Source organism: Loxodonta africana, chromosome 21 (genome assembly GCF_030014295.1).
Source record: "Loxodonta africana isolate mLoxAfr1 chromosome 21, mLoxAfr1.hap2, whole genome shotgun sequence".
NCBI classification, from domain to species: domain Eukaryota; kingdom Metazoa; phylum Chordata; class Mammalia; order Proboscidea; family Elephantidae; genus Loxodonta; species Loxodonta africana.
Window position 1 is genome coordinate 29,234,213 of NC_087362.1, and position 24,767 is coordinate 29,258,979.

The window sequence follows — 24,767 nt, forward strand, 5'->3', positions numbered from 1 at the left end:
TCAAATGAGTGCCCTTCCTCCCCTCGGGTGAGGGGTGTTTTAGAACAGCTCAGCCGTTTTCTGTTTTTCTCCGAGGTTGGCAGAGGGGATGAATGAGCACTGTTGCAGGAGGAACTTCCCAGAACTTGAAGTGTTCTTGGGACGTGACCTGTCTGGGCATTTCAGGGATTTCTCCCCCTGCCCCCACCCCTAGGAATAACAACCCGTTCTAGTTAGTAAGGTTGGATGTCATGACTGTGCTGCCCACTAGGGGACTCCTCGCCATCTCAGCCCCGACAGTCCGGGGTTGAATGGGGTCATCTAGACTTGGAGCAGGAACCCTTACTTGCATTTCCCTTTGACAGCAGGTCCGAAGTGACCAGCAGTTGCTCACAAATGTCCATTCTCGTTGCTTTAGAGCACCCAGGGACAGGGCTGTCTGGGAGGAGGCAGGCTGTGGACCCCGGGAGGCTGGCATGCCCCCACAAGCCTGTTCTGTCTTCCCAGGCAGCCGTGTGTTTCTGTCCCCTACTAACCCCTCTGCACACCTCCCAGTGAAGTCAGGTCAGAGGCCCAGTTACAGGAGGCTACATGGCCAGTCATTCCTCACTACAGGGACCCTCATGGCTGCGTTCCGTGGCCTGTGATGGGCTGACAGTCGAGAATGCAAATTGCACTTGTAGGCAGGTGTTTTTGCTGGCTCTGCACTGACCTGTCCCAGGCTGGGGAAGGGAGGATATATGGGTTGGGACTTAACGTGGGGCCCGTCCTTCCCTTTCTGTCCCTGCCCCCCACCCTGCGTTGTTCATCCAGAAACATCTGTGGGACAATGGGGAAGGGCACAAGGCCAGGTACCCAGCATGGGGCAATTGCGGGGAGACTTGTGCATGTGCAGGGCCCACTGGACAGACCCAGGGTGACCAGGGAGCAGCTAGCCCTTTGTCAGTGAGGCCTGAGGTGACCAGGGAGGGCAGTTCTGCAAATCACGTTCCTGGGCCCCAGCCTCCCAGGTCTACTGAGCCACGACAGACGGGTGTATGTGCACACGTGTATATATATGAGTATCTATGTGCACATGTGTATGTGGGTATACGTACTCGTGTGCGCGTATACATGTGAGTACCTGTGCGTATGTGTGAACATGCGTTTGTGTATGTGAGTGCAAGTGCCCTTATGTATATGGGTATGTGTATGAGTGTTGGCATGTGTATTTAGGGGTGTGTATGCATGCAACCACACTTGCCCGTGGGGAGGTTGCAGCTGAAGTTGGAACACTGAGATCCTAAACAGAGTCTTTGTGAAGCACCTTTTCAGGCTCCCTGAGCCCTCTGGCCCTGACCTTCCAAGACCAGAAGGGGATTCCTGGGGCAGGCATCCAGCCAGGGGCCATCTTCTTATGCCTTGCCCAGGGTGGTTCAGGAGCCCTCCCTCCCTGCTCAGGGCAGGCACTGATGACACACACCCTCAGGACTTAAAGGGGCAGTGCCTTTATTGAGGGTCCCACGCATCCAGCATCCTGAGCTTGGGGAAGCCAGCCTCATGGGTGGGGAGTGGGGCCACGGGGTCTCAGGCCCCCAGATCAACCAGCATCAGCTCCAGGACCCCGCGGGCAGTTTCCGGTCCCCAGGGCCTCAGTTACTGGCACCAGCTGAGCAGGAAGGGGGCGAGGGCAGCCAGCAGGATCCCCCACTTTTGATGGACGCCAGGGGCAGCTGAGTAGCCATACTGGGTCCTGCAGGAACCTTCCAGCTCGTCCAGTTCAATGGGCTCCTCCTCAGGTTTTTGTGTGTGATGGCTCACCTGGGGACAGATATGGGGTGCTCACCTGCCTGCTGATGGGAGGGGCAGGTGTGCATAGGAGGTGCGGCCTCACCTGCTCCACTGCTTCAAAGACCCTCAACAGGTTGTTGGCCAAGGCACCCCTGACCTCTGTCTCTGTCCAGTTCCTCCTCAACAGCTCGGCAACCAGGTCTGGGTACTTGGAGACGTCCTCCAGGCCAGTAGGCAGCCTGTGCAAGGGCAGAGGGCAGGCCTGAGGTGGCACCCACCACCCCAGCCCACGGAGGTAGGTGGGTGAGCAGCAGCATGGGTGTCCTGGGGCCCTTCCAACCCCTTTGGACTAGGACACATTGCAGGGGATGAACCTTGGCTACAGACACGGGCCTCAGCCCCTCACCTCGTAACACCATCGAAGTCCCCACCGAAGCCCACTGCTTCGGCACCTGCCACCTTCTTGATGTGGTCCAGGTGGTCTGCCGGGGAGAGGCAGGCAGGTGTGGGTCTGGGCCCCCACCTGGCCCTTTGCCCCCACTTGGCCATGGGCCACATGCCCATCACCCACCTGCTACTTGAGAGAGGTTGGCCTTGTCTTTGCAGGACACGTAGTCATTGTAGAAGTTCACCATCACCAAGCTGCCCGTCTGCTTCTGTGCCAGCCATGGGGAGACTCACTTTCAGGGCGAGAGGCCAGGCCCTGTCCCTGGCTCCCCTTCCCCATCCCTATCTTTGTTCCCCATTCCTATCCCCCATCCCCATCCCTCATCCCCCAGGCCCTCCCCTAGCCCTTGTCCACCATCCCCATCTTCCCTAGCCACACCCTTCACCCCCCTGTTCCCCACTCCCCCGCAATGCCATCCCAGTCCCTGGGCGGCTACTTACCACCCGCTGCAGCACGTCGTCAGGCACATTGCGCCGGTGTTGACATATTGTATAGGACGAGGAGTGGCTGAAGATGACGGGAGCCGACGAGTGGTTGAGGACAGCCCACATGGTGGCCACGGACACGTGGGCCAGGTCAACCATGATGCCCAGGCGGTTCATTTCCTTCAGTACCACCTGTGGGAGACAGCTCAGGGTCCAGAGAGCCCAGCCCAGGCATTCTGGGTCTAGCAGGGTGGTGTGGAGGGAGAGGTCCCCACCACACCAGGCACTGACCCTTGAGTGACTGAGTTTGGGTGTCACTGGGGCTCATCCAATTCCACCTCCTTTAGCATTTCAATGACCAGGGTGTTCCAACCGAATACATCCTCCCCCCAAGGGTGGCAACTTCGGCTCTTTTTTACAGATGGGAAAATTACGGTTTCCATTATTCCCGGGTTGCTCAGCTAACAACGGCCAACTCCCTGCCCGCTGCCTTCTCTGAGGGTGGCCCCAGTCCTTGCCCCTCTCACCAGCTCCTTGTTCCCCCTTACGCACCTTCCCAAAAGGTGACAGACCTTGGCTCTGGGCATCATCCGTTCCTGTGTCCACCAGCCAGTTGTCGGCCCTGGGAACAAAGTGGAGTGGTGTTGCCGCTGCCCCCCCTGGCAGACACGGCATGGGCCCGGGACTCCTAGGAGGCAAGGACTGGTAGGCAGGGGGCCCACCTGCCTGCAAGGTGGCCCACTCACCAGGGCGTGTTGCAGTTGTGAGTGAGGGTCAGGTAGCGCATGCCCAAGTGATACAGCGTCCTCAAGACACCCAGGCTGCTATCGATGGAGTGGCCTCCCTCCACGCCAATGAGACTGGCCACCTTCTTCTCCTGGAAGGCCTGCCGGATGCCTGTAGGAGACCGAGGTTGGGGGACACTTTTGGGCTTCAGAGCTGGGCAGGGCAGCTTGAGGACCCTTGAAAGGGGCGAGGGCCCTGAGACTCCTGGGCAGTGTGAGGGGCCCAGGACTCTCAGGCAGGGTGGGGGACCTGGGACCGTTGGGCGGGGATCCAGGCCTGGGGACCCTGGGGGGGGGTGTCCAGGCCTAGCATTCTTGTGTGGATCGGGCCAGAGACCCTTGGACAAGTGGAGTTCTAAGCCCAGGGCTCGAGTGGAGTGGGGTCCAGGCCCAGGACCCTCAGGCAGACCGGGCAGGGTCCACGCCTGGGACCCCACCTGAGCTGTTGGTGACGCACATGAAGGCCTCCGGGTACAACTGGCACATCCGATGGATGACATCTATCTGCTCTAGCGTCCTCTTCACGGTGTCTTTGTTTTGGGTGTCACACGGAGTGTACGCAGACCAGAACTGGTAGGGGGGGAGAGGGGAGCTAGGAGCAGCCCCTGGCTCTCCCCCATGTGCATATAGTGTCTCAGTTCTCTCCTCCGTGGGGCGCCTTCCCCACCAGCCCATGTGGGTATCAGAGTCCTCCTCCAAGGGCCTGTGGCAGGCATGGTTCAGGAGGTATGCTGCAACCAAGGCGGGGGCTGCACCTTAGCCAGGGCCAAGGGAGGGGACTGGTGGACCCTGGAGGTAGGTAGGGCAGGGCATACCTGGCCACCCACAAAGCCAGCCCTCAGCTTGGGGATGTTGGTGTGCGTGCTGGCCAGAGTGTTCAGGTCTGCTCTCTCATCCTGCAGTTGGTTGTTGAAGTTTTTCAGCAGCTGCCAGGGCAGGTCGTTGTGCCTGAAGGGCCGTGAACAAACCGGAGTGGGGTCAGGGCAGCAGCTTATACCCAGGGCTTGCAGGGTCCCAGGAGCCCTGCCTCTGTGCTCCCCACAGCAGGCTGCCCCTCTTCCTGCTTCCCGCTGGGCTCAGGACTAAAGCCCTGGCCACCGGCTTTTACTCCATGGCTGCTGCCCACAAGGAGCTTGCTGTACTGAGCCCCGCCCCAGTCAGGTAATCCGGAGCCAAAAGAGCCTAAGTGGGGAGGCCTCAGTGCTGGGGGCCAGGGGCTGAGCTGAAGCAACCTCAATGGGCAGGATAGGTTGGGCACGGGCACTGGGCCACCACGCTCTCTTCTGTGGCCCACGGGTCTGACAGTTTTTACAATGAGGAGATAAAAGTACAATCTTCCTTGCTGGGAGGGGGCTGGGGAAGGGAGAGTCTGGCCCGCCTTTGGAGTCCTGGCAGCCCCACCCCGGCCTCCCTGGCTCCCCAGATGCCTGTGCTGCCCCAGAGGGGATTTTCCATCAGATTCACTATTCCTGGGGAGAGCCCTGCTCTCCCTTTCAGGCAGATCCTTGTGCATTTCCGAGGCACTGAGGTTCCCTTAGGAGGTGAGAGAAGTGGGGGAGAGAGGGGAGGAAGGGGGAGGAGGAGAAGGGAAAGGAGGCCTTCCACATCCCTGAGTACAGTGTGCCTGCAACCCCGCCCCTGCTCGCCATCCGCCCACCCTTCACCTCCTTGATCCCAAAGCCTCTCAGCACTCCTGGAAGGCATCTGCTGGGTAGTAAAGCACCTTAATGGTTGAACTTGATTCATGTGAGCGGGGACAGGGCTGTGTCCCCCAGTGCCTCCAGTGCCTTGCTCAGGATGGTGGGCAAGTGAGTGAACATCGTGCTCCAGGCCTCCTTATGGGTCAGAGACCCTGTGAGGTCACTACCTCATTACAGCGGTGGGTGGAGCCATGGCTCTGTAGAGGGAACTTTACTCCTTTGGCCCAAGGCCACAAGGCCCCTTGTCTGGGAAACCTGTCCCCACCCTCCAGGGATAGGGTGGGTACCCCAGAAGCTACACCATGAGGGAGGAACCTCTGCCCTCATTCTCTCTCTACTCCTCGCCCAAATGGCAGTGGAGCAGGGGGAGCCTCAGGTCTCTCAGAGGGACGTACACCCCCTTGCTGGAAACCCATGGTCTATACTGCAGTCTGGAACAAAGGGGTCTGGGGCCATGATTTGGCCTGTCTGTGCCTCTGTTGGCGTTGTGGGACCTACTCAGAGGGGTGAGTCAGGATTCAGAGAGGATTGGAAAGTGCTAGAAAAACAGCAAGCCACACTGCAACCAGTTATTTGTGGGCAACTGATGACTACCTCCCTATTTTTAGCAAGGCACATGACCACTTAGAATAAAGACCCTCCTCAACTTTCCTTGTAGCTGAGTGTGACCAAGTTACTAAGTTCTGTCCTGTGACAGTTCCCAAAAACTGCCATTGAAAGACAGCTGTTGCTCCACCTTTGGCCCTTCATTGTCTCTTCTGACTGGCATGAGGATGTGATGGCCGGAGCTGGTGCAGCCATCTTGAACCATGAGGAATGGTGGCCATGTCCGAGACCCTGGCACTATGGAGCACAGTGCCAGGATGGCCCCTGGGCTTCTCTTGTTATTTGGATCTCACTAAGACAAAGCCCTGGTGGTGCAGTGGTTAAGAGCTTGGCTGCTAACCAAAAGGTGGACACTTTGAATCCACCAACCAACCACTCCTTGGGAACCATATGGGGCAGTTCTGCTGTGTCCTATAGGGTCACTATGAGTTGGAATTGACTCGGGCAATGGGTTTGGTTTTTTGGGACCTGCAAGGGTAGCTGATACTGGCTGATCCACCTGTTAGGTTGGTTTTAGTTCTTTCAGGCTAGCCTTGGCATTCTAGCTCTTTGGGCAATTCTGTAGCTCCAAATCTCAGCCTCTGAGCTCCGAGATCTTTGGGCTTTCCAGCCATCTTACTCCTCCTGGGGCCTCCGGGCCGCCCCCAGCATCTGAACTCAGACTCCCTCCCTGTGCCCAACTGACCCCAGGGCCCCTGGCATGAAGAGATTCTCCCACTTCTGCTCTGCAGCTGATTTTCCCGACTGCCCTAGCGGCCCTGGGAGGCCCAGACCTTTCCTTCTGGAGCAGGGACTTCAGGGGCACCCATGGGGCCTGCCCAGGCTTTGTGGTCCCCAGAGGGGAGGAGGCAGGGGAGTAGGAGGGACTCCAGGAGGAGGAAGGAAACTGGCCTCCTCTTCTAGGGGTGGCCCCTTCCCTGAGGATCTCACAGGGCCATCAGCTCCTGCTTTCTTACAGAGCTTTGCCCTCCAACCAAACTGGAAGGGTGGGGGTCTGCCAAGTAATAAAACTGCAGCGTTGGTTGAACCTTCCAACCCTGGTGGGCCTGATGTTTATAGGGGCTGCTAGGAAAGGTCTTGATGCTAAGCTGACTTCCACCCCAGCACATCCCTTATGGAGACGGGGGTTGAAAGCTGGAAGAGCCCTCCCAGGGGATGAGGGAGGCAGTGAGTGTCCCCAGCCGGCGCAGGGGCCCTGTGAAATGGTGCTGGCTTGGACCAGGAGTGGGGTGGGGAGGAAGGCAGGGCTTGGAACCCTGTGAGGGTGGAGGGATGGGCGCCTAGGTGGACTAGCTGTAGCATCGGAGAGGACAACGTTGTCAGAGTTTTGGCCTGAACAGCCGAGGGTGGGACCTCCACAGGGGCACAGAGACCTTGAGGGCAGATGGGGGAGGAGGTGATAGAGGAGCTTGGTTTGGTGCATTTGAAGTGTGAAATGTTCATGATGTCGGAGGTGGTGGGGCGGGCATGCTTGGCAGCATGGAGACCTCGAGGTAGGCAGGAGTTATCCTGGCACTGAGGCTGGGGCAGGCCCTGAAGATGGGTAGGGGGAGGATGCTGCGGGGCGAGGCGGGGCCACCCCAGAGGGGCCTTCCCAAGCCTGCAGCATGCCATATCATCTGCAGCTCCCAGGGAGGAAACGGAGGCTCAGGGAGGAATCCTTGTCCAGTTCGAGGCAAACCCAGCCAAGCCCTAGAGTCCCTGTCCCCACACCCACTGGAGCCAGGGACCCTGACCCAGGGGTGCAGATGGGGCCAGGAGCTCGCTCCTGTCCAAGCACTGAGGCTTCTAGCTGCTTTCCTGCCCTGTTTCCAGCAGACCCCTGTTTGCTGAAGCTTTGGGGACTTGACAGACCCCATGAAAAACTGAAGCCCGAAAGGTAGGCCCCTGTCACAACTGGGAAGCTGAGTCCTGGTAGAGACAGCGTGTCAGGAAACATGGCTTGGACAGCACTTACCCATCGATGACGGGTGTGTCTTGCATGATCCTCTCTGCTTGATCCCGGAATATGTCAGCAGTGCAGACAGCCACCAGGGGCCACAGCCACCAGCCGCTCCACATTGCGTCCTGCCTGCGTCCACCACAGCTCAGAGCCTGTCCACCTGGCTGCCTGTGCGCACAAGAGCCAGATCAGGATTGTAAGGAGCCACACTGGTGCTGGGAAGGTGATTACAAAGGCACTTTGGCCGAGACGATTACCGCTGGCCTCTCCCTTCACACTGAGTTCAATGAGTAACCAGCTGTCAGCTGGATGAGGGGGCTGGGAAGATTGAATCTGGAGAGCCGGGCGCAGCTGCCAGGATAGGTGGAGGCGTAGTAAAGGCCTGGTCCTGACCTGGGGGGAGAAGCCCTAAAACAAAGAAGGACCCCATGTCATTAAAGGACCCTAAGGTGTGGGTTGTGGCACACTCCCTGCATGGGGGCTTCCAGGACCCCATGTCCAGGCTGTGTCCAGACCAGTGAACCCTGGGCCTGGTCTGTGCCAGGCCAGCAACCTGAACCTCCATGTCAGCCATGCCAGAAACAGGCTTCAGCCACAGCTGGAGTGAGGGAGAGTTGGAGGGCCTGGCTGGGAGGCCAGTAAGAGATTCGGGAAGTTCTAGTGACAGCTGGCATCCCTACACAGACTCACAGCTTAGGCCTTCTGGGTTCTATGACCACTGGGTCGTGCAGACACCCCCAAGTACCCTGTCCTTCACCCCCCTGGGACAGGGGCCCTGAGTTCCCCTGACCCACTCCCCATTTCTGGGAGGGGAAGTCCTATCCCAGTCCAGCTCTGGGCCATTAGCTGTGTTACGGCTTCTGAGCCTGATTCTCTGCCTGTAGGAATGGTATCTCAAAAGGGCTGCTGGGAGGACTGGACCCCAGCATGGGGGTCTTTGACCTACTTCTCTCTACTGTCCCCTCCTTCTACCCACCCTCACATCCCTTAGGCACATCTGAGTCCCACCCAGGAGGGCTCAAGTGTCTGCACAGCAGGGCTTGAGGAGCTTCCCAGGTAAGAGGGTGATGGTTTGTTCTCTGTAGGGACTGGAGTCACAGCGCGCTTAGCCCTTCTCTTGTACCGCCCCCCCCCCAACTCCCGGCGCCCAGGCTGCAGCGCACTGTTAGCCTGCCCTTGAAGAAGCCATGTGCTGGCTTCACTGGGCTCAGCCATGCTGAGGCCACGGTGGGATGCATCTTGGAGGACCTGCCTTCTTCACAACAAGACCGTCCTGTACTGATACTTCTCACAGTGAAATCTATTTTATCTAACATAGATACGGCCACATCTGCTCGCCTTCCATTAATGTTTGCCTCATTTATATTTTTCTTTCTATTTACTTTCAACATTTTTTGTCTTTTTGTTTTGGGGTTGTTTTTGTTTTTTCTCTTTTTTATTGTGGTGAAAACATACACACCAAAACATCCACCAACACAGCAACTTCTGCATTTAAAACTCAGTGACGTTGACTGCTTTTTCACGTTGTGCCACCATTATCGTAAGTGAAGAAAGCAAAAGGTCATTGAAAAGACAGGAGAGAATGAAAAGACCAAAACGGATGTCAGAAGAGACTCTGAAACTTGCTTTTGAACGTAGAGCAGCTGAAGCAAATGGAAAAAATGATGATGTAAAAGAGCTGAACAGAAGATTTCAAAGGGCAGCTCGAGAAGACAAAGTATTATAATGACGTGTACAGACCTGGAGTTAGAAAACCAACATGGAAGAACACACTCAGCATTTCTCAAGCTGAAACAACTGAAGAAAAAGTTAAAGCCTCAAGTGGAGGACTCTATGGGAAAAATATTGAACCACTCGGGAAGCATCAAAAGAAGATGGAAAGAATACACAAAATCACTATACCAAAAAGAACTGGTTGATGTACAACCATATCAGCAGGTAGCGTATGATCAAGAACCAAAGGTATTGAAGGAAGAAGTCCAAGTTGTACAGTAGGTATTGGTGAAAAACAAGGCTCCAAGAATTGACAGAATACCAAGCGAGATGTTTCAACAAATGGATGCAATGCTAGAAGTGGTCTTCTGTATGCCAAGAAATTTGAAAGATAGCTACCTCACCAACTGACTGGAAGAGATCCATATTTGTGCCCATTCCAAAGAAAGGTGATGCAACAGAATTCAGAAATTATCTAACAAAGTCTTTAATATCACACACAAGTAAAATTTTGCTGAAGATCATTCAAAAACGGTTGCAGCAGTACGACTGGGAACTGTCAGAAATTCAAGCTGGATTCAGAAAAGGACATGGAACAAGGGATATCATTGCTGATGTCAGATGGATCCTGGCTGAAAGCAGAGAATACCAGAGAGATGTTTACCTGTGTTTTATTGACTGCAAAAGACATTCAACTGTGTGGATCATAACAAATTACGGATAACATTGCGAAGAATGGGAATTCCAGAACACTTAATTGTGCTCATGACGAAGCTGTGCACATACCAAGAGACAGTCATTTGAACAGAACAGGGGGATACCTTGTGCTTTAAAATGAGGAAAGGTATGCATCAGGGTCGTATACTTTCACCACAATTATTCACTCTGTGTGCTGAGCAAATAATCTGAGAAGCTGGACTATATGAAAAGAACGGGGTATCAGAATTGGAGGAAGACTCATTAACAACCTGTGATGTGCAGATGACACAACCTTGCTTGCAGAAAGTGAAGAGGACTTGAAGCACTTACTGATGAAGAGCAAAGACTACAGCCTTCGGTAAGGATTATACCTCGACATTAAAAAAAAACAAAAATCTTCATAACTGGGCCAATAACCAACATCATGATAAATGGAGAAAAATTAAAGTTATGAAGGATTTCATTTTACTTGGATCCACAATCCATGGAAGCAGCAGTTAAGAAATCAAACGATGCGCTGCATTGGGAAGATCTGTTGCAAAAGACCTCTTAAAAGTGTTTAAAAAAGCAAAGCTCTCACTTTGAAGACTAAAATATGCCTGACCAAAACCATGATATTTTCCATTGCCTCATACATATGCGAAAGCCGGACAATGAACAAGGAAGACCAAAGAGGAATTGATGCCTTTGAATTATGATGTTGGCAAAGAATATTCGGTATACCATGGACAGCCAGAAAATAAACCGGTCTGTCTTGGAAGAAAGAAGTACAGCCAGAACTTCCCTTAGAATCGAGGATGGCAAGACTTCATCTTACGTACTTTGGACACATTATCAGCAGGGACCAGTCACTGGAGAAGGACATCATGCTTGGTAAAGTCGCGGGTCAGTGAAAGAGAGGAAGACCCTCAATGAAATGATAGGCTCAAGCATAGCGATGATTGTGAGGATGGCGTAGGAATGGGCAGTGTCTCGTTCTGTTGTACATAGGTCGTTATGAGTTGGAATCGACTCGATGGCACCTAACGACACCATTATAGCTATCCTCAACTAAAACATTCCACCACCATTAACATAAACTCAATGTCCCCAAACAAAAATTCCCCTTTTCCCCTCCTTCCCACCCCCTAGCCCCTAATAATCTTTGGTTTCTATACCAAAAAAAAACCAAACCCACTGCCATCAAGTCGATTCCGACTCATAGCGACCCTGCAGGACAGAGTAAAACTGCCCCATAGAGTTTCCAAGGAGCGCCTGGCAGATTTGAACTGCTGACCTCTTGGTTAGTAGCTGGAGCACTTAACCACTACGCCACCAGGGTTTCTTTGGTTTCTATATATTTGCTTATTTCATATAAGCGATATCATACTGACTTATTTCACTCAGCATAATGTTTTCAAAGTTCATCCATGTTGTGGCATGCATCAGGACTTCATTTCTCTTTCCAGGTGCATAATATTCCATTGTATGTATATACCACAATTTATCCATTCATCGGTTGATGGACGTTTTGGTTGTTTTCACCTTTTGGCTTTTTTTTTTTTTTTTAAGAGCATATGCTATAGTTGAAGTATGTCCCCAGAAAGATAGGTTGAAGTCCTAACCCTTGAACTTATGACTGTGACCTTCTTTGTAAATAATGTCTTTGAAGATATAGTTAACATGAGGTCATCCTGGAGAAGGGTGGGTCCTAATCCAATGTGACTGATGTCCTTATAAGAGACACAGGCAGAAACCCACACAGGGGGGCGGCCACGTGAAGACTGAGGCAGAGATTGGAGGGATATGGCCACAATCCAAGGAACATCTGGAGCCACCAGAAGCCGAGAGGACAGAAAAGATCCTGCCCTGGAGACTCCAGAGGAGCAACCCTGTTGATGTTTGATTTCAGACTTCTCGTCTTCATAACTATAAGAATAAACATCTGTTGTTTTAAATCACCCACTTTACCATTTTATTTCTTACCCCGATCTGAGCATCTTTGTCTCTAAATATGATAACTTAAGCCAAGGCATGTGTTATGATAACGGATACTTCTTAGTCTTATGTTTTCTCACTTATTTTAAGTTCACGGTTTCCTGCACTATGGCGATGTTTCATCTTCTCCTGTCTCTTGCTTTTACTGTGTTCTTCAAGGTGCTTTTCTCCCCCACCTCTTCTTTCATCATTATTTTGCTGGCTTTTTCCCTCACATTTTAATTCCTGCTTAAACCTGTCTTCCTTTTTCAGCATCATCCTTAATGCTTCCAGGATCATTCTTGACAAGCCACCAACATTCTCTTACATGTGACTACATTTTTCTAGATTCTCTGCTTCTCAGGCATCTTGTTGTTCTCTGTGCTGAGATATTTGTTTTGACTTAATCTTCACTTCTCTGCATCACTTTTGTCCTGTCCAAGTCACTGCAGCTCTTTTGCTCCTGCATGGAGCAGCCTTGGCGGCACCTTCCTCTGTCTCCCAGCCTCCCCCTGCTGACACATGGCATTCCCACATCTGATGCGCTCACCTTTGTAAACACCGTGGCTTCTCTGTGTCTGGAAGATGGGGGAGTTTCCTCTTTGTGCCTTGACCCTTACTCAGGAGGGCCAAGGTGATGACCTTTTTCCCTGAACCTGCCTGGCATTTAATTTTGCCCTGCTTTCAATTTTCAGACTCAGAACTTATTTACTTTAGTTGTTAAAAAAACATTTTTGTTCTCTGGCATTCCTTGTAGGAACCCTGGTGGTGCAGTGGTTAAGAGCTCAGGCTGCTAACCAAAAGGTCAGCAATTCAAATCCACCAGCCACTCCTTGGAAACCCTATGGGGCTGTTCTACTCTGTCCTATAGGGTTGCCATGTGTCAGAATTGACTCGATGGCAACGGGTTTGGCATTCCTCTGTAGTACTTCATTGGTTTAAACACCCCACAGGAAAGGACTTATAACCCACTCCCACCCTGGTGGGCAGCCTCTGTCATGGCCTGTTTTCTGATTATGCAGGTCACAAAATAACGGGCCCACATGGCTCTTCCTTCATTGTCAACTTTGCACATCTCGACTGACTCCCTTTTAGGAGAATTGATAAGAATTCAGCTCCCTCAAACCGCCCCAGCTCCCATTTCTCAATACAGTTACGTCAGGAGCCTAGTCCTTCCATTTCTGCAACTTGAGGTAACACCCTTGAACCCGTATCCCCAGCCTCGGACAGATGAGTGTCCACTTTAACATCATCTACTCCAGGGATGAGGAGGATGAGGTGAACAAGATGCTTATCTAAAGCACAATATCTAAAAGGGCACAAAAAAAAACCTTAGTCATCAAGATAAATCATATTATAATGCAACATTCTAAAAAATCAGAATCGATGTAAAAATCCAAGATGAACAACGCATCAACATTTTAAATAAGGACAGGGTCAGTGCTCCAGATTGCCCTTTGCCTTGTGGCCCCCATGGCCCTGGACTCACCTGGGCACGTTTGCATCCTGCTTTGTAACTTCAGCCTCAGGTGGATCTTCCAAGTTAGTGGCAAGGATGACACCTCCAGGACTGAAGCAGTGGCCGCAACCACTCTCCCTGGTGTGCCACCCAAAGGGGCCATTCAAGGCTGGCCACAGTGTCCTCAAGCCTGTGCAAACATTGTAAAGAACTTCAAGATGGCGACATGGGAGCGTGACACCAAGTGTAGCCTGAGGCCAGACTGGACTCCTTTTATATCCTTATGGGACTCAACATCATGCCTGACTCAGTTTGACTCGTGTGTGATCTGTGGGTATGAGGCCACAGTGGGCTTTAAGGCCAGACAGCTCATGTCTCCATCTCACCTCCACCACTTGTGAGTGGTGTGAGCCTGTCAAGCTCCTCAGCCTCAGTTTCTTCATCTGTAAAATAGATATCCTCGTCCTACTTATTGTTGGGACACCAAAGGTGTAAACCACTGAGAACCGTACCCTGCGGATCAAGGCACTTCAATTCACAGCGATTCCAAGTGTGTCAAAGTAGAACTGTGCTCCAGTGGGTTGTCAATGGCTGATTTTTTAGATGTAGATTGCCAGGCCTTTCTTCTGAGTCACCTCTGGGTGGACTGAAACCTCCAACCTTTTGGTTATTAACTGAGTATGTTAACCATTTGCACTACCCAGGGACTCTGAAAAAAAAACAGTCATGCTTAAATCTACCTTCTTCATACAGTTTTATTTTGCTCCTGGAGTTCCTGATTACCATTCTTTTTTTCTTTTTTCTTCTACTGAGTGCCTTGATCATATCCTCACAACCTTCCAAGTTCTGAATTGTACTGATGGCCCCTGACCCCTCTGCATGCTGCTCTCTCTGGGCACACTGAACACCCTCCCCTCACGGCTCCCTACCTGGAGTCGATGGCTCCCACTTAATGTCTGCACTTCAGGTCTTCCTCCTAAAAAGGTTTTGCTCCTGTTTCGTTAGAACGTGTTCTCAAATCGTTTTCTAACAGTGGTGTGTGGGAAGTGAACTCTGAGTCCTCGAGTGTCTGAGTGTGTCTTTGTACTGGTGGACACACAGAATAAATGCTACAACCATTTCCGTCAGAACTTGAGGCTCAACACCATGCTGTTGATGTTCGACGCTTAATTCTCTGAAGCAACCTGCTTGTTCCCTCTACAATCTTCATGAGCTTGGGAAGACTCAAGGATGAAGTCTTTTCCCTGGAGCTCTGTAATTTGTCAATGAGCTGCCTTAATTTGAGACTTCTTTTTTCATTCAACTAGCTCCACACTCTGGAGGTGCCCTAATTGGAACACCAATTCTTCCTTTGGTTCAGGGCATTTTCTATTCCATCTCCCCCTCCTATTTCTTTTCTCTTCTCCCTTCCTAATAGGAGCCCTGGTGGCACCGTGGTTAAGCACTCAGCTGTGAACCAAACGGTGGGTGGTTCAAACCTACCTGCCACTCTGTGTAAATCAGATGTGACAGCCTACTTCCGTAAAGGTTTACAGTCTTGGAAACCCTGTGGGGCAATTCTACTCTGTCCTATGGGGTCACTATGAGCTGGAATCAACTCGACAGCAACAGGTTTGGTTTTGGGGTTTGTTTTTTATTTTGGTTCTCCCTTCCTTGGTGCTACTGTTGATCAGATGTTGGACTTCCTTGGTTAGTCCTTCTTGTGTTTTTCTTTTTTCTTTCTCACATTTTAGATTTTCTTGTGCTTTTATTCCACGCACTCGGAGGTTTTCTCAATTTTGTCTCCCAGGACTTTTATTTTGTGTTTCCTTCCAGGAATTATATATTTCATTCCCAAGAGCCGTTTCTTACGTTTTTGTGGCTTTTATCCTTCTTCCCTGGCATCCTGTTCTTGTTATGGAAGCAGCGTGGTCTGATACCAGTTAGAGCTTTTGTTTTGTTTTCTCCTGTTTACCGAATAATAATCTGTGTCCTAGGATTCATTTTTTCCGCTGTTTATCTGGGCCTTTTGCCCTGGTTTTTAGGCTTTCCTCACCCAGCTTGGTATTTCATATTTGAGTAGGAAGCAAGAGTAAGGCTGGCTTAGATGTGGAGCAAGCGGGGGCCAACCATTAAGATGGACTCTTGGTGTCTGAATGTGCCCCTAGCACGACAATGGCTACCCTGGTTCCCACTCTCTCTCTTCTTTGGGGATGTCAGGGGGAAAAAGCTTCTGACGTCTTCCACCTGCAGTGGGCAGCTGGGATCTGGGTCTGTGTCAGTGGGCAGGTGGGTGCCGCACACCCCCAGCCACCTTCCTCACTTTCACCCTCTATCTCGCCTGCAGTGTCTGAGTGTGACCCTCTGAATTCTGCTGGCCAGATGGCCCCCTACTGTAGCCCCCTCCACAGATATTCCTGCTGGGGGCACCTCACTGCCCTTATCAGCAGCCTCTTCATCCAGTTTCTTACCCCCAGAAACGGGCTGATCCCCCTGATGCCTTCCCTCCCCAGCTCTGCGGAGATACTCTCTATTCCTTTCCTCTCAGGGTCTATGTTCATGGGCCTTCAGGCAAGAAGAGGAGGCAGGTGCATGTGCTCTGGCACCTGACCTGAAAGCCGTGGGGTAGACACAGAAGCTGTGGGAGAATTCTCCCAGTGTTATTGTTTTTAACTTCCATTTCTTCCTCTTGTTCTGGTTGCTGGGCTTGGCATCCATCCTTCATGTCCCTTAAATGAGCTGGGACATTTCTTTCCTGTATAAGTAGGCACGTATGACACTCGTATCCCTCACACTCACACATGCGCACATGAGCCGCCACAGACAAGAATACCCAGACACATCCCAAAATCTGTGCATGAAACCTGTGTGCACATACACACAAAAACACACAGACTTATTTTTCCACATGTGATAAGCAAGCACACATTTCAATAACCGACGTGCACACACAGAGACACGCACATGAGCACACAGTGTAAGCACATGGACACATACTCGAACACAGAAGCAAATGGACACACACACTCAGACACAGATGGAACAACATGGATGCACACACTCAGACACAGAAGCACATAGACACATGCACACTCAGACACAGAAGCACATGGACACACACACAGACACAGAAGCACATGGACACACACACTCAGACACAGATGGAACATGGACACACACACTTGGACACAGATAGAAGCACATGGACACACATGCACACTCAGAGATGGCACCACATGGACACACACACTCAGACACAGATGGAACATGGACACACACACTCGGACACAGATAGAAGCACATGGATACACACACTCAGACACAGATAGAACAACATGGACACACACATTCAGACACAGAAGCGCATGGACACACACACTCAGACACATAGAGGCACATGGACACACACTCAGACACAGATGGAACAACATGGACACACACACAGACACAGAAGCACATGGACACACACTCAGACACAGAAGCACATGGACACACACACTCAGACACAGATGGAACATGGACACACACACTCGGACACAGATAGAAGCACATGGATACACACACTCAGACACAGATAAAGGCACATGGATACACACACTCAGACACAGAAGCACATGGACACACACTCAGACAGATGGAACATGGACACATACACTCGGACACAGATAGAAGCACATGGACACACATGCACACTCAGAGATGGCACCACATGGACACACACACTCAGACACAGAAGCACATGGACACACACACTCAGACACAGATGGAACATGGACACACACACTCGGACACAGATAGAAGCACATGGATACACACACTCAGACACAGATAAAGGCACATGGATACACACACTCAGACACAGAAGCACATGGACACACACTCAGACAGATGGAACATGGACACATACACTCGGACACAGAAGCACATGGACACACATGCACACTCAGAGATGGCACCACATGGACACACACACTCAGACACAGAAGCACATGGACACACACACTCAGACACAGATGGAACATGGACACACACACTTGGACACAGATAGAAGCACATGGATACACACACTCGGACACAGATAGAAGCACATGGACACACACACTCAGACACAGATGGACCAATGTGGACACACACACTCAGACACAGATAGAAGCACATGGACACACACACTCAGACACAGATGGACCAATGTGGACACACACACTCAGACACAGATAGAAGCACATGGACACACACACTCAGACACAGATGGAACAACATGGACACACACACTTAGACACAGAAGCACATGGACACACACTCGGACACAGACAGAAGCACATGGACACACACACTCATACAGACAGATGTACATGGACACACATGTACAGGTTCAGCCATCCGCCTGCACTTAGCACAGGTGAGCGAGCACTCTGTCATTATGCCCACCCACCCCCACCCATTGCTGGTTCCTGGAACCTGGCTCCCTCTGACCCCGTAGAGTCTGGCAGCAGCACAAGTGGGCCCTACAGTAGACCGTGTGGAAGAAGTGAATGGGGTACATGGAGATGAGCCCCAGGCGGATCCCCAGTCCCCCCTGGTCACTCTGTCCCCTCTCTGGGAGAACCCTGGTGCAGCTCTGGCCACTCTCCCAGGCTCCAGCCCCTGGTGTCCAGCTGGATGTATTTACTGGAGTATCCTCAGGCCCAACACTGAGGCCACTCCCCCCATTTCAGCCCCCCAAAACCTTACTCCCCAGGGTCATCATCAAATGACACCTCTGCACCCCAATGCCCTGGGCCACAGGGCAGGGAGCCTCCCCCTCCCCCACATCTGGCCAGCCCCAGGCTAAGGCGCCTCCATCTCCTTCCTTGTCCTGCCCAGACCCCTCCACTCTCCCCAGATGACTGCACCACTGATCATCTTCTCCACTCTGTCCCCACGACTCACTGTGTACACAGTGGCTGGTCACTTTTGTCACCATGTTTCCCCAGCTCAGCATCCCCCAGAGACTCCCCCTCCATGCCCCATGAGATCCTGGCCCCTCAGCCTCGCATGGAGGGTCTCCAGCCTCATCTCACAGCCCTCCCACCCTCCATACTCCAGACACAGTGACCAGAACAACCCTTACTCTACCGGGTCTTCATGATGTCCTTCTCTCCATCATGAACACACACACCCAGGACCCTCTTTCAGGTTCCTCTTGTCTCCAAGCCCCCATGGCCCTGGGCCAGGACAAGCTCACTGTGTGACCATAGCTGATGGCCCTGTGCGTCTTCCCGCCTCACCCACACTGGCCATACAGCAGGGCACAATGACTGCGAGTGCCCTGTGAGGAACCTCACTTATGACGGTTCCTAACAAACTGTGCTGTGTGATGGACTGGCAACAGTGGGGGAGGCAGGAGGCACTTCTGTACCTCATTATAGCCCTGGCCCTCAGCCAGTCCTGGTCCCAGAGTTCACCACACCCGGCACCCCAGCTCCCCAAGACTCACAACGAGCAGGAAGAAGAGAGGGGGTGGCTGAGTCCTGGCTTCAGGTCCCTTTCTGCTGGAACTGCAGCTCTGCCTCCCACCCCCCGCCTGGAGCTGCCTGCCTCTGTTTCCAGTCCAAGCCTCTGACGCTGGAGGCTTTGTTTCTGTTCTCCTCAAGTTCGATCCCTCCCCTGAGGTCTCCAGCCAGCTTCCCTCATGTACAAAAAAGTCACCTCTTAAAAAAAGAAATTCCCAGGGGCCCTCACAAGGCACGCCAAGGACGAGGGGCTAATGCCTTACACATGTCTCCACAGATGCACAGCCTCACTAAGGCTTATCAGATGCTGCAGGCCCCAGGGTGTCTGGGGGTTTCCTATGCCTTCCAGGCTGTACCTGGGGCCCAGGGCAGGCCAGGACGGGGATGTGGTAGGCAGGGTTGGGGTCCCTGGGCCAGAACATGAGGACTCCATCTCAAGTAGTGCCACCGGCATCAGCTGGCGGGGCTCAGTGAGGTGGGAGGGGCCCAGCTCTGGGGCTGCGGGAGTGTTCTGGAGGCAACCACAGACCTCTCACTGAGGATGGATGGAGTTTCATCTGCAGGTGCGCTCTCCTTCCCCTGCCCCTGCCCTCCTGCCCTCATCCCTGGGGCGGGTGTAACCTAGGGTGCCCCGATGCAGGAATGAGGTGGGGGGCTCAGTAGTTGCTCAGCCTCCTGGCCTCAGTTTCCTCATCTGTAAAGGGGTTAATCCCCCGCCTCCCATTCCAAGCCTACCACAAGAATCAAAGAAATCTTGAATCGGAATGTCCCCTGGCAGGCTATGAGGATTTTCGCAATCAGGGGTCTGTCTGGGGGCCTGGCTGAGGGCAGGCAGCTGAGCTACTCCAAGTGGCCCTGAAATAGCTGAGGTTCCGGTGGGGGACAGGATGGGGAGGGGGGCTCAGCTCCTCCAGCAAAACCCCAGGCAGGCAGGAGCACAGCCTCAGAGGGCTAGACATGGGCTCTGCTCCAAAGGAGGGAGGGAAGGGCACGTCCTGTCCTGGGTCCTGGTCCCTGTCCACTTCCCTATCCTGTTCCCGTCATCCCCTCACCCATTCCTTCCCCTCCCAACTCCCCAGCCCCTCCCCCCATTCCCTTCCCTGTCCCATTCCCCCTACCAGTCTCTGTCCCTGTGGGAGCCTTTCCCTCCCACAGGCACAGTCACCTGTTTATAGCGGGGGGGGGGGCATTCCAGGGCTGGGGAGAAGGGGATACGGGGCGGGGGGGGTGCTGGGGACTCCCACATTTAGGGTTCAAGGCAGGTCTGGGGGCTCTGAGGGAGAATGGAGACTCCTGGAGGCTCCGCCTCACCCAGCCTGCAGGCACTGAACTTAGTTTATAGCCCAAGAAGGGAAGGGGAGGGAGGGACTGGCCAAGGCCACAGGTCTGTGGACCAGCAGGGAGGGGCGGGATGGATGGCTTGGAAGGAGACCGGGCAAGGCCCCTAGGCCCGGGGTCAGGGATGGGGGTTGGCAGGCCTCGGGGCACAGGACTGACTCCCCAGTCCCACCTTCTAGCTGGCTCTGGGGGTGGGAGTGTTCTAAGAGCAGAGATCAGACATTCACCGCTGGGCTCTGAGTCAGGGAGTATCACACACAGAAGGGGGCTCCCCTGGTGAGACCAGCATTTAGGGAGGGGAGAGCTGGCTCTATTATTGGTACCGACCTTCTGGAGAAGGACCAGGTGTGGGGAGGGTGATTTCTAGTTTAAATGTTTGAACTTTGTGTACCATCTGAAATTTTTAGCATGTGCATAATTAAAATAGGAAAAGAAACAAACCCCTGAGGAGTTCAAGCAGGTGCTCACACCCCCTCCCTACACGCCCATCCCCTTCACACACAGTGCTGGGGGGCATGGGGGTCCCTGCCCCCTAAAAGAGTACCCCATGCCCTGGGGGGGCCCTGGGGCTCTGGCCAATGCTGGGCACCTCAGAGCCCCCTACCTGCCCTTAGTCCTCCGTTCATGGGGGGATCTCTGGGATGAAATCATCCCACTGCAGGCTTCAGGCACCCCTGCCTCTGAAGGGGTCAAAGTCCAAGGGGAGAAGGGAAAGGGAGCGAGGAAGAGGCCAACCAGGGTAGGGGGAGTCCAGCCGCACACTTCCTGTTTCAGAATTTTGGCTCTTCCTAAAATTCCGCCAAAGGGCAATATCAGAGATAAGATTAACAGACGGAATGCTTGCAGTGAGCCGAGTTCAGCTCAACCCCTAGAGAAGGAGAGGACCAGCCCACAGTGACAGCTTAGCTCACCTCCAACAGGCACAGCCTAGCGCTTCCCCAGTCTGGCCACGAGGCCCAAGCTCCCAAGAGGGGCAGGGGTCCTGAGAGACGCCCCCAGCCTCGCCTTGTCCTGGTGTGGCCACCCTGCTTGTTCAAGGAGAAGCCCTGGGTCCACTGGAAAGGCTGCAGTTATCTTCCTGTCTTTGAATACGTATCTTGTAAGTAGAGTCTGATGGGACAATTGATGGCATGTGTAAGCAGAGGAGCTGCTCAAAACACAGGTGTCTGCCATCACATCTATACCTGCAGGAGCACAGATTCCCGTGGGGCTCAGCGAGGTAGGGGAGAGCAGCCTCCGTCTACACCTGAGTGAGCCAAGGCCCTGCTTTCCCTTCCCACTAGATCTCACTGTGAATGCAGAAAAGGCAATTGTGCTCCAAGACACATGGACAACCAAGGACCATCAAGGCCTTTCTGCCCCTGTTCCTCCCCTGGGTTAGCCAATCGTGCACGCTGAAGGGACGGGAAAGGGGCAAGCCTAGTTCCTATTCTTCCAGTCCTTTCATGCCCATCATTATGGTGGGGAGTGCTGCGTTTATCCAGGGGTGAAATAACAGTGTTGTGCTGCCTTCCCAGTGTTCTGATGAGACTGAAACATGTAATCACAAAGGAGCTACGAAATACTGAGAGTGCAATTCTGGGAAATCTGTGTACATGTTAAATGGTCTCCTATTTGGACTTAAAACTGGCATCACACGATATAAACATGAATGGTAGAATTCAGGCTTGGTGGTGGTCACCGCCAAGTCAGTTCCAAGTCATGGTGGCCCCATAAATTACAGAGTAGAACTGCTCCATAGGGTTTTCTTGGCTGTAATCATAACGAAAGCAGATCGCCAGGACTTTTCTTCCTAGGAACCGCTGGGTGGGTTTGAACCACTGAACTTTAGGTTAGCAATCAAGCCCAAAGTCTTTGCACCACTCAGGGACCTTAGAATTCACACTAGTCATTTAGATTTTTAATTTTTCTTTACTTAGAATGACATTAAATAGTAAATAGAAAAATATCACAAAAAGGGACAGACTAGCAAAGAAAGGAAAAGGGTTTATATCTTAGTACTTTCAATGGCACTTTTCCCCAATTTTTGAACAAAGAGCCCTTGATTTCATTTGCCCAGGGCCCTGGGGAGGACCTTCTGAAGGCCAGAGATGGGTCCCAGCACCCATGGCTCAGCATGGACCCCCTCAACCTCACAGCACACCTAGTAAGCCCATCACTGTTCCCATTACACAGATGAAGTTAGGTGGGGGCCAGGACTAGAACCCCATCACCTGGGACAAGCCTGAGCTTCACCAGCACACCAATTATCTGGAATGCTTAAAAAAAACAACCCAAACTGGGTTAACACACGCGTGTCCTAAGGAATGCATCCTAATAGTGAAGAACAGCACAAGAATAATGGTAAAAGCCCATCTTGGCGGCCAGACCCCCACGTGTCCTTCTGACACTTTCTGGGCACATGCGAGCACAGACAAAGCATCGAGATGGACACGACCCTGGCAGAGTGCCATCTCCCTGCAGTCCGGGCAGAACCCTCCACCCTGGCTGGCTGGCATCTCTGCTGGCATCAGCGTCTGCTCGTCAGCAGATTCCTGTCCTGACCCCAAGGCCCCGAGGTCGAAGTAATGCCCTCTTCGTTACAGCTCCAGTGCCTGCCTCGGTGACAGGGACCCAAGACACACCCACTGGGTGGGGTCAGTGATCTGGCACGAAGGTGGGCAGGGTGGGGCCTCCGTACGGGGCTTGCTGGAATAAAAGAGGGAGACTGGTGCCCGTCGTGGGCACTTCAGGTGCAAGAGACAAACGTATAAAAGGCTTTGGGAACCTGAATTGTTCATGTTTAGGGGCTTGTCTTGAGACACGGGCCAGGGGCTGGACTGGGCAGGCACTCAGAGGGGTCAGACCAGCCACTAGGGGGTGGGGGCAGGGTCCTGGGCAGAGGGGGACCCAGACCCTCTCAGAACGGCCCACTGTCCTCGGGTTCTGCACCTCGTGGGGAGGTGCCCCCAAGCACCCCCATGGGGAGCCAGTCCCCCGCATCTCCTGAGGTCCACCCACTGGGTCTGTGGCTGCTGCCCTCTGGTGGCCGTGTCCCACCAGGCCCTGCCCTCTAGAAGTGGCTTGCTGGCCAGCATGTGGGCAGGGGTCACCTCACCCTGGATGCCACATTACCTGGGTAATTTTTTACTATGTTTTAACTTTACTTAGTCATGCCCTGTCTCTTGTTGGGAAGGAGGAGAGGTGCCTAATGCACCCTCAAGGCCTGGAAGGCAGGCGCGGGTGCCATGGGATTAAGGCCGGTGGCCATGAAGCAGCCCCTCAGGAGTGACCAGGAGGGCTCCTCCTGGGCCACAAGACCCAGGCAGTTCTGGAAACGGAGACTAAGGGAAGCAGCCTCTGTCCCAAATCCTTCCAGGTGCCCCAAGGTTGGGGACCAGCATGCCTTACACTCTAGAGCATCTTGTTACTCACATGGGTGGGTGAAAGATAAAGTTAGAGAAATTTCTTTGTATTCGGTACAAAGACCCTGCCCTGAGTGTATGTGGACACTGCTGTGAAGTTACTGTTGCAGGTTGGTCTGGTGCCTCCAGAGGAGAGAACAGGACACTCTGAGCTGTCACTGAGAACCAGGACAGCCCTGCCACCCTTGTCACACTGCTGAGAGGGGGCAGGGCATTCAGGTTTTCATCTACTCATCCACCCATCCACCCACCACCTATCCATTTACTCATTCATTCCATGCATTCTGTCCACTCAGTGGGGGTACAGCCAGGGCAGGATGGCAAGGCCCTGCTCTCAGCTGGGGAAGTGGCAGACACATAAACAGAATATTTCAGAACAGGTGGATGTGGGGCTCAGGGAGTGCTTCCTGGAGGACGGACAAGTTAACTGAAGCCTGAAGGGAAGAAGTTTCTAGAAAAAGAGGGTACAGCATGAGGTCTAGGGGATGACTCCAGGAGCAGATGTGGAAGGGAGAGGCCCACGGGCTTCCAGGGAGGGCTCTGAGCCAGGACATGCTGCAAGCCATGGTTCCCCATCTGGTACTGCAGGACAGACCACACTTCCTCACCTTCTAGAATTCCATGGGGCGTGCACACCTCACATTTCCCTTTGCTAAGCCTGAGCTGCCAGGCACACCGCTCTGGGCCCCTTCCCCTCTCTACCACAGCAGCTCAGACCCTGTCCACTCACCACTCCCCAGCAGCGCGAACCTGTCCATTCACCGTGGCCTCTGTGTTGTGGCTTTGTCCCCAGCCTGGCCCTCCTCTTCAGGACTCACAGCTGCTGGTCGCCCCACCCCAGCCACCTGCCTCTCCTCCCAGGCTTCTCCCCAGGAAGGTGCAAATGCTACATTTCCGCCTGCACCTGTGTTCTCTGAATGGGGGGAGAGTTGGGTGGGGGCAGGACTGAGAGACATGGGTAGGTGAGAGGAGGGCGGGGGTTGAGCAAGGGGTGGGGTATTGGGAGAAAGATGGTGGGGAGCTAGAGAGAAAGTGGGGTGGGGGCTGGAGGAAAGGGGGTAGGGGCAGGGAG

At 53.2% G+C, this 24,767-nt stretch overlaps 1 protein-coding gene across 2 annotated transcripts; it reads right to left on the reverse strand.

Moving 5' to 3' along the window:
* Positions 1-1,409: 1,409 nt before the first annotated feature.
* On the reverse strand, positions 1,410-24,559 carry DPEP1 (dipeptidase 1). Of its 2 annotated transcripts, none has more exons than XM_023558034.2 (11): positions 24,426-24,559; positions 7,671-7,823; positions 4,223-4,355; positions 3,845-3,977; positions 3,369-3,519; positions 3,175-3,244; positions 2,638-2,814; positions 2,321-2,405; positions 2,156-2,231; positions 1,853-1,988; positions 1,410-1,779 (listed from the first exon to the last, which is right to left on the reverse strand). In XM_023558034.2, exons 2-11 carry the CDS (start codon positions 7,772-7,774, stop codon positions 1,615-1,617), a joined length of 1,230 nt encoding a protein of 409 aa, XP_023413802.1. In that variant the 5' UTR covers positions 7,775-7,823; positions 24,426-24,559; the 3' UTR covers positions 1,410-1,614. The 2 variants fall into 2 exon arrangements, with proteins under 2 accessions (XP_023413802.1, XP_023413801.1); XM_023558033.2 differs by having other exon boundaries at positions 7,671-8,063.
* Between the last annotated feature and the right edge of the window lie 208 nt (positions 24,560-24,767).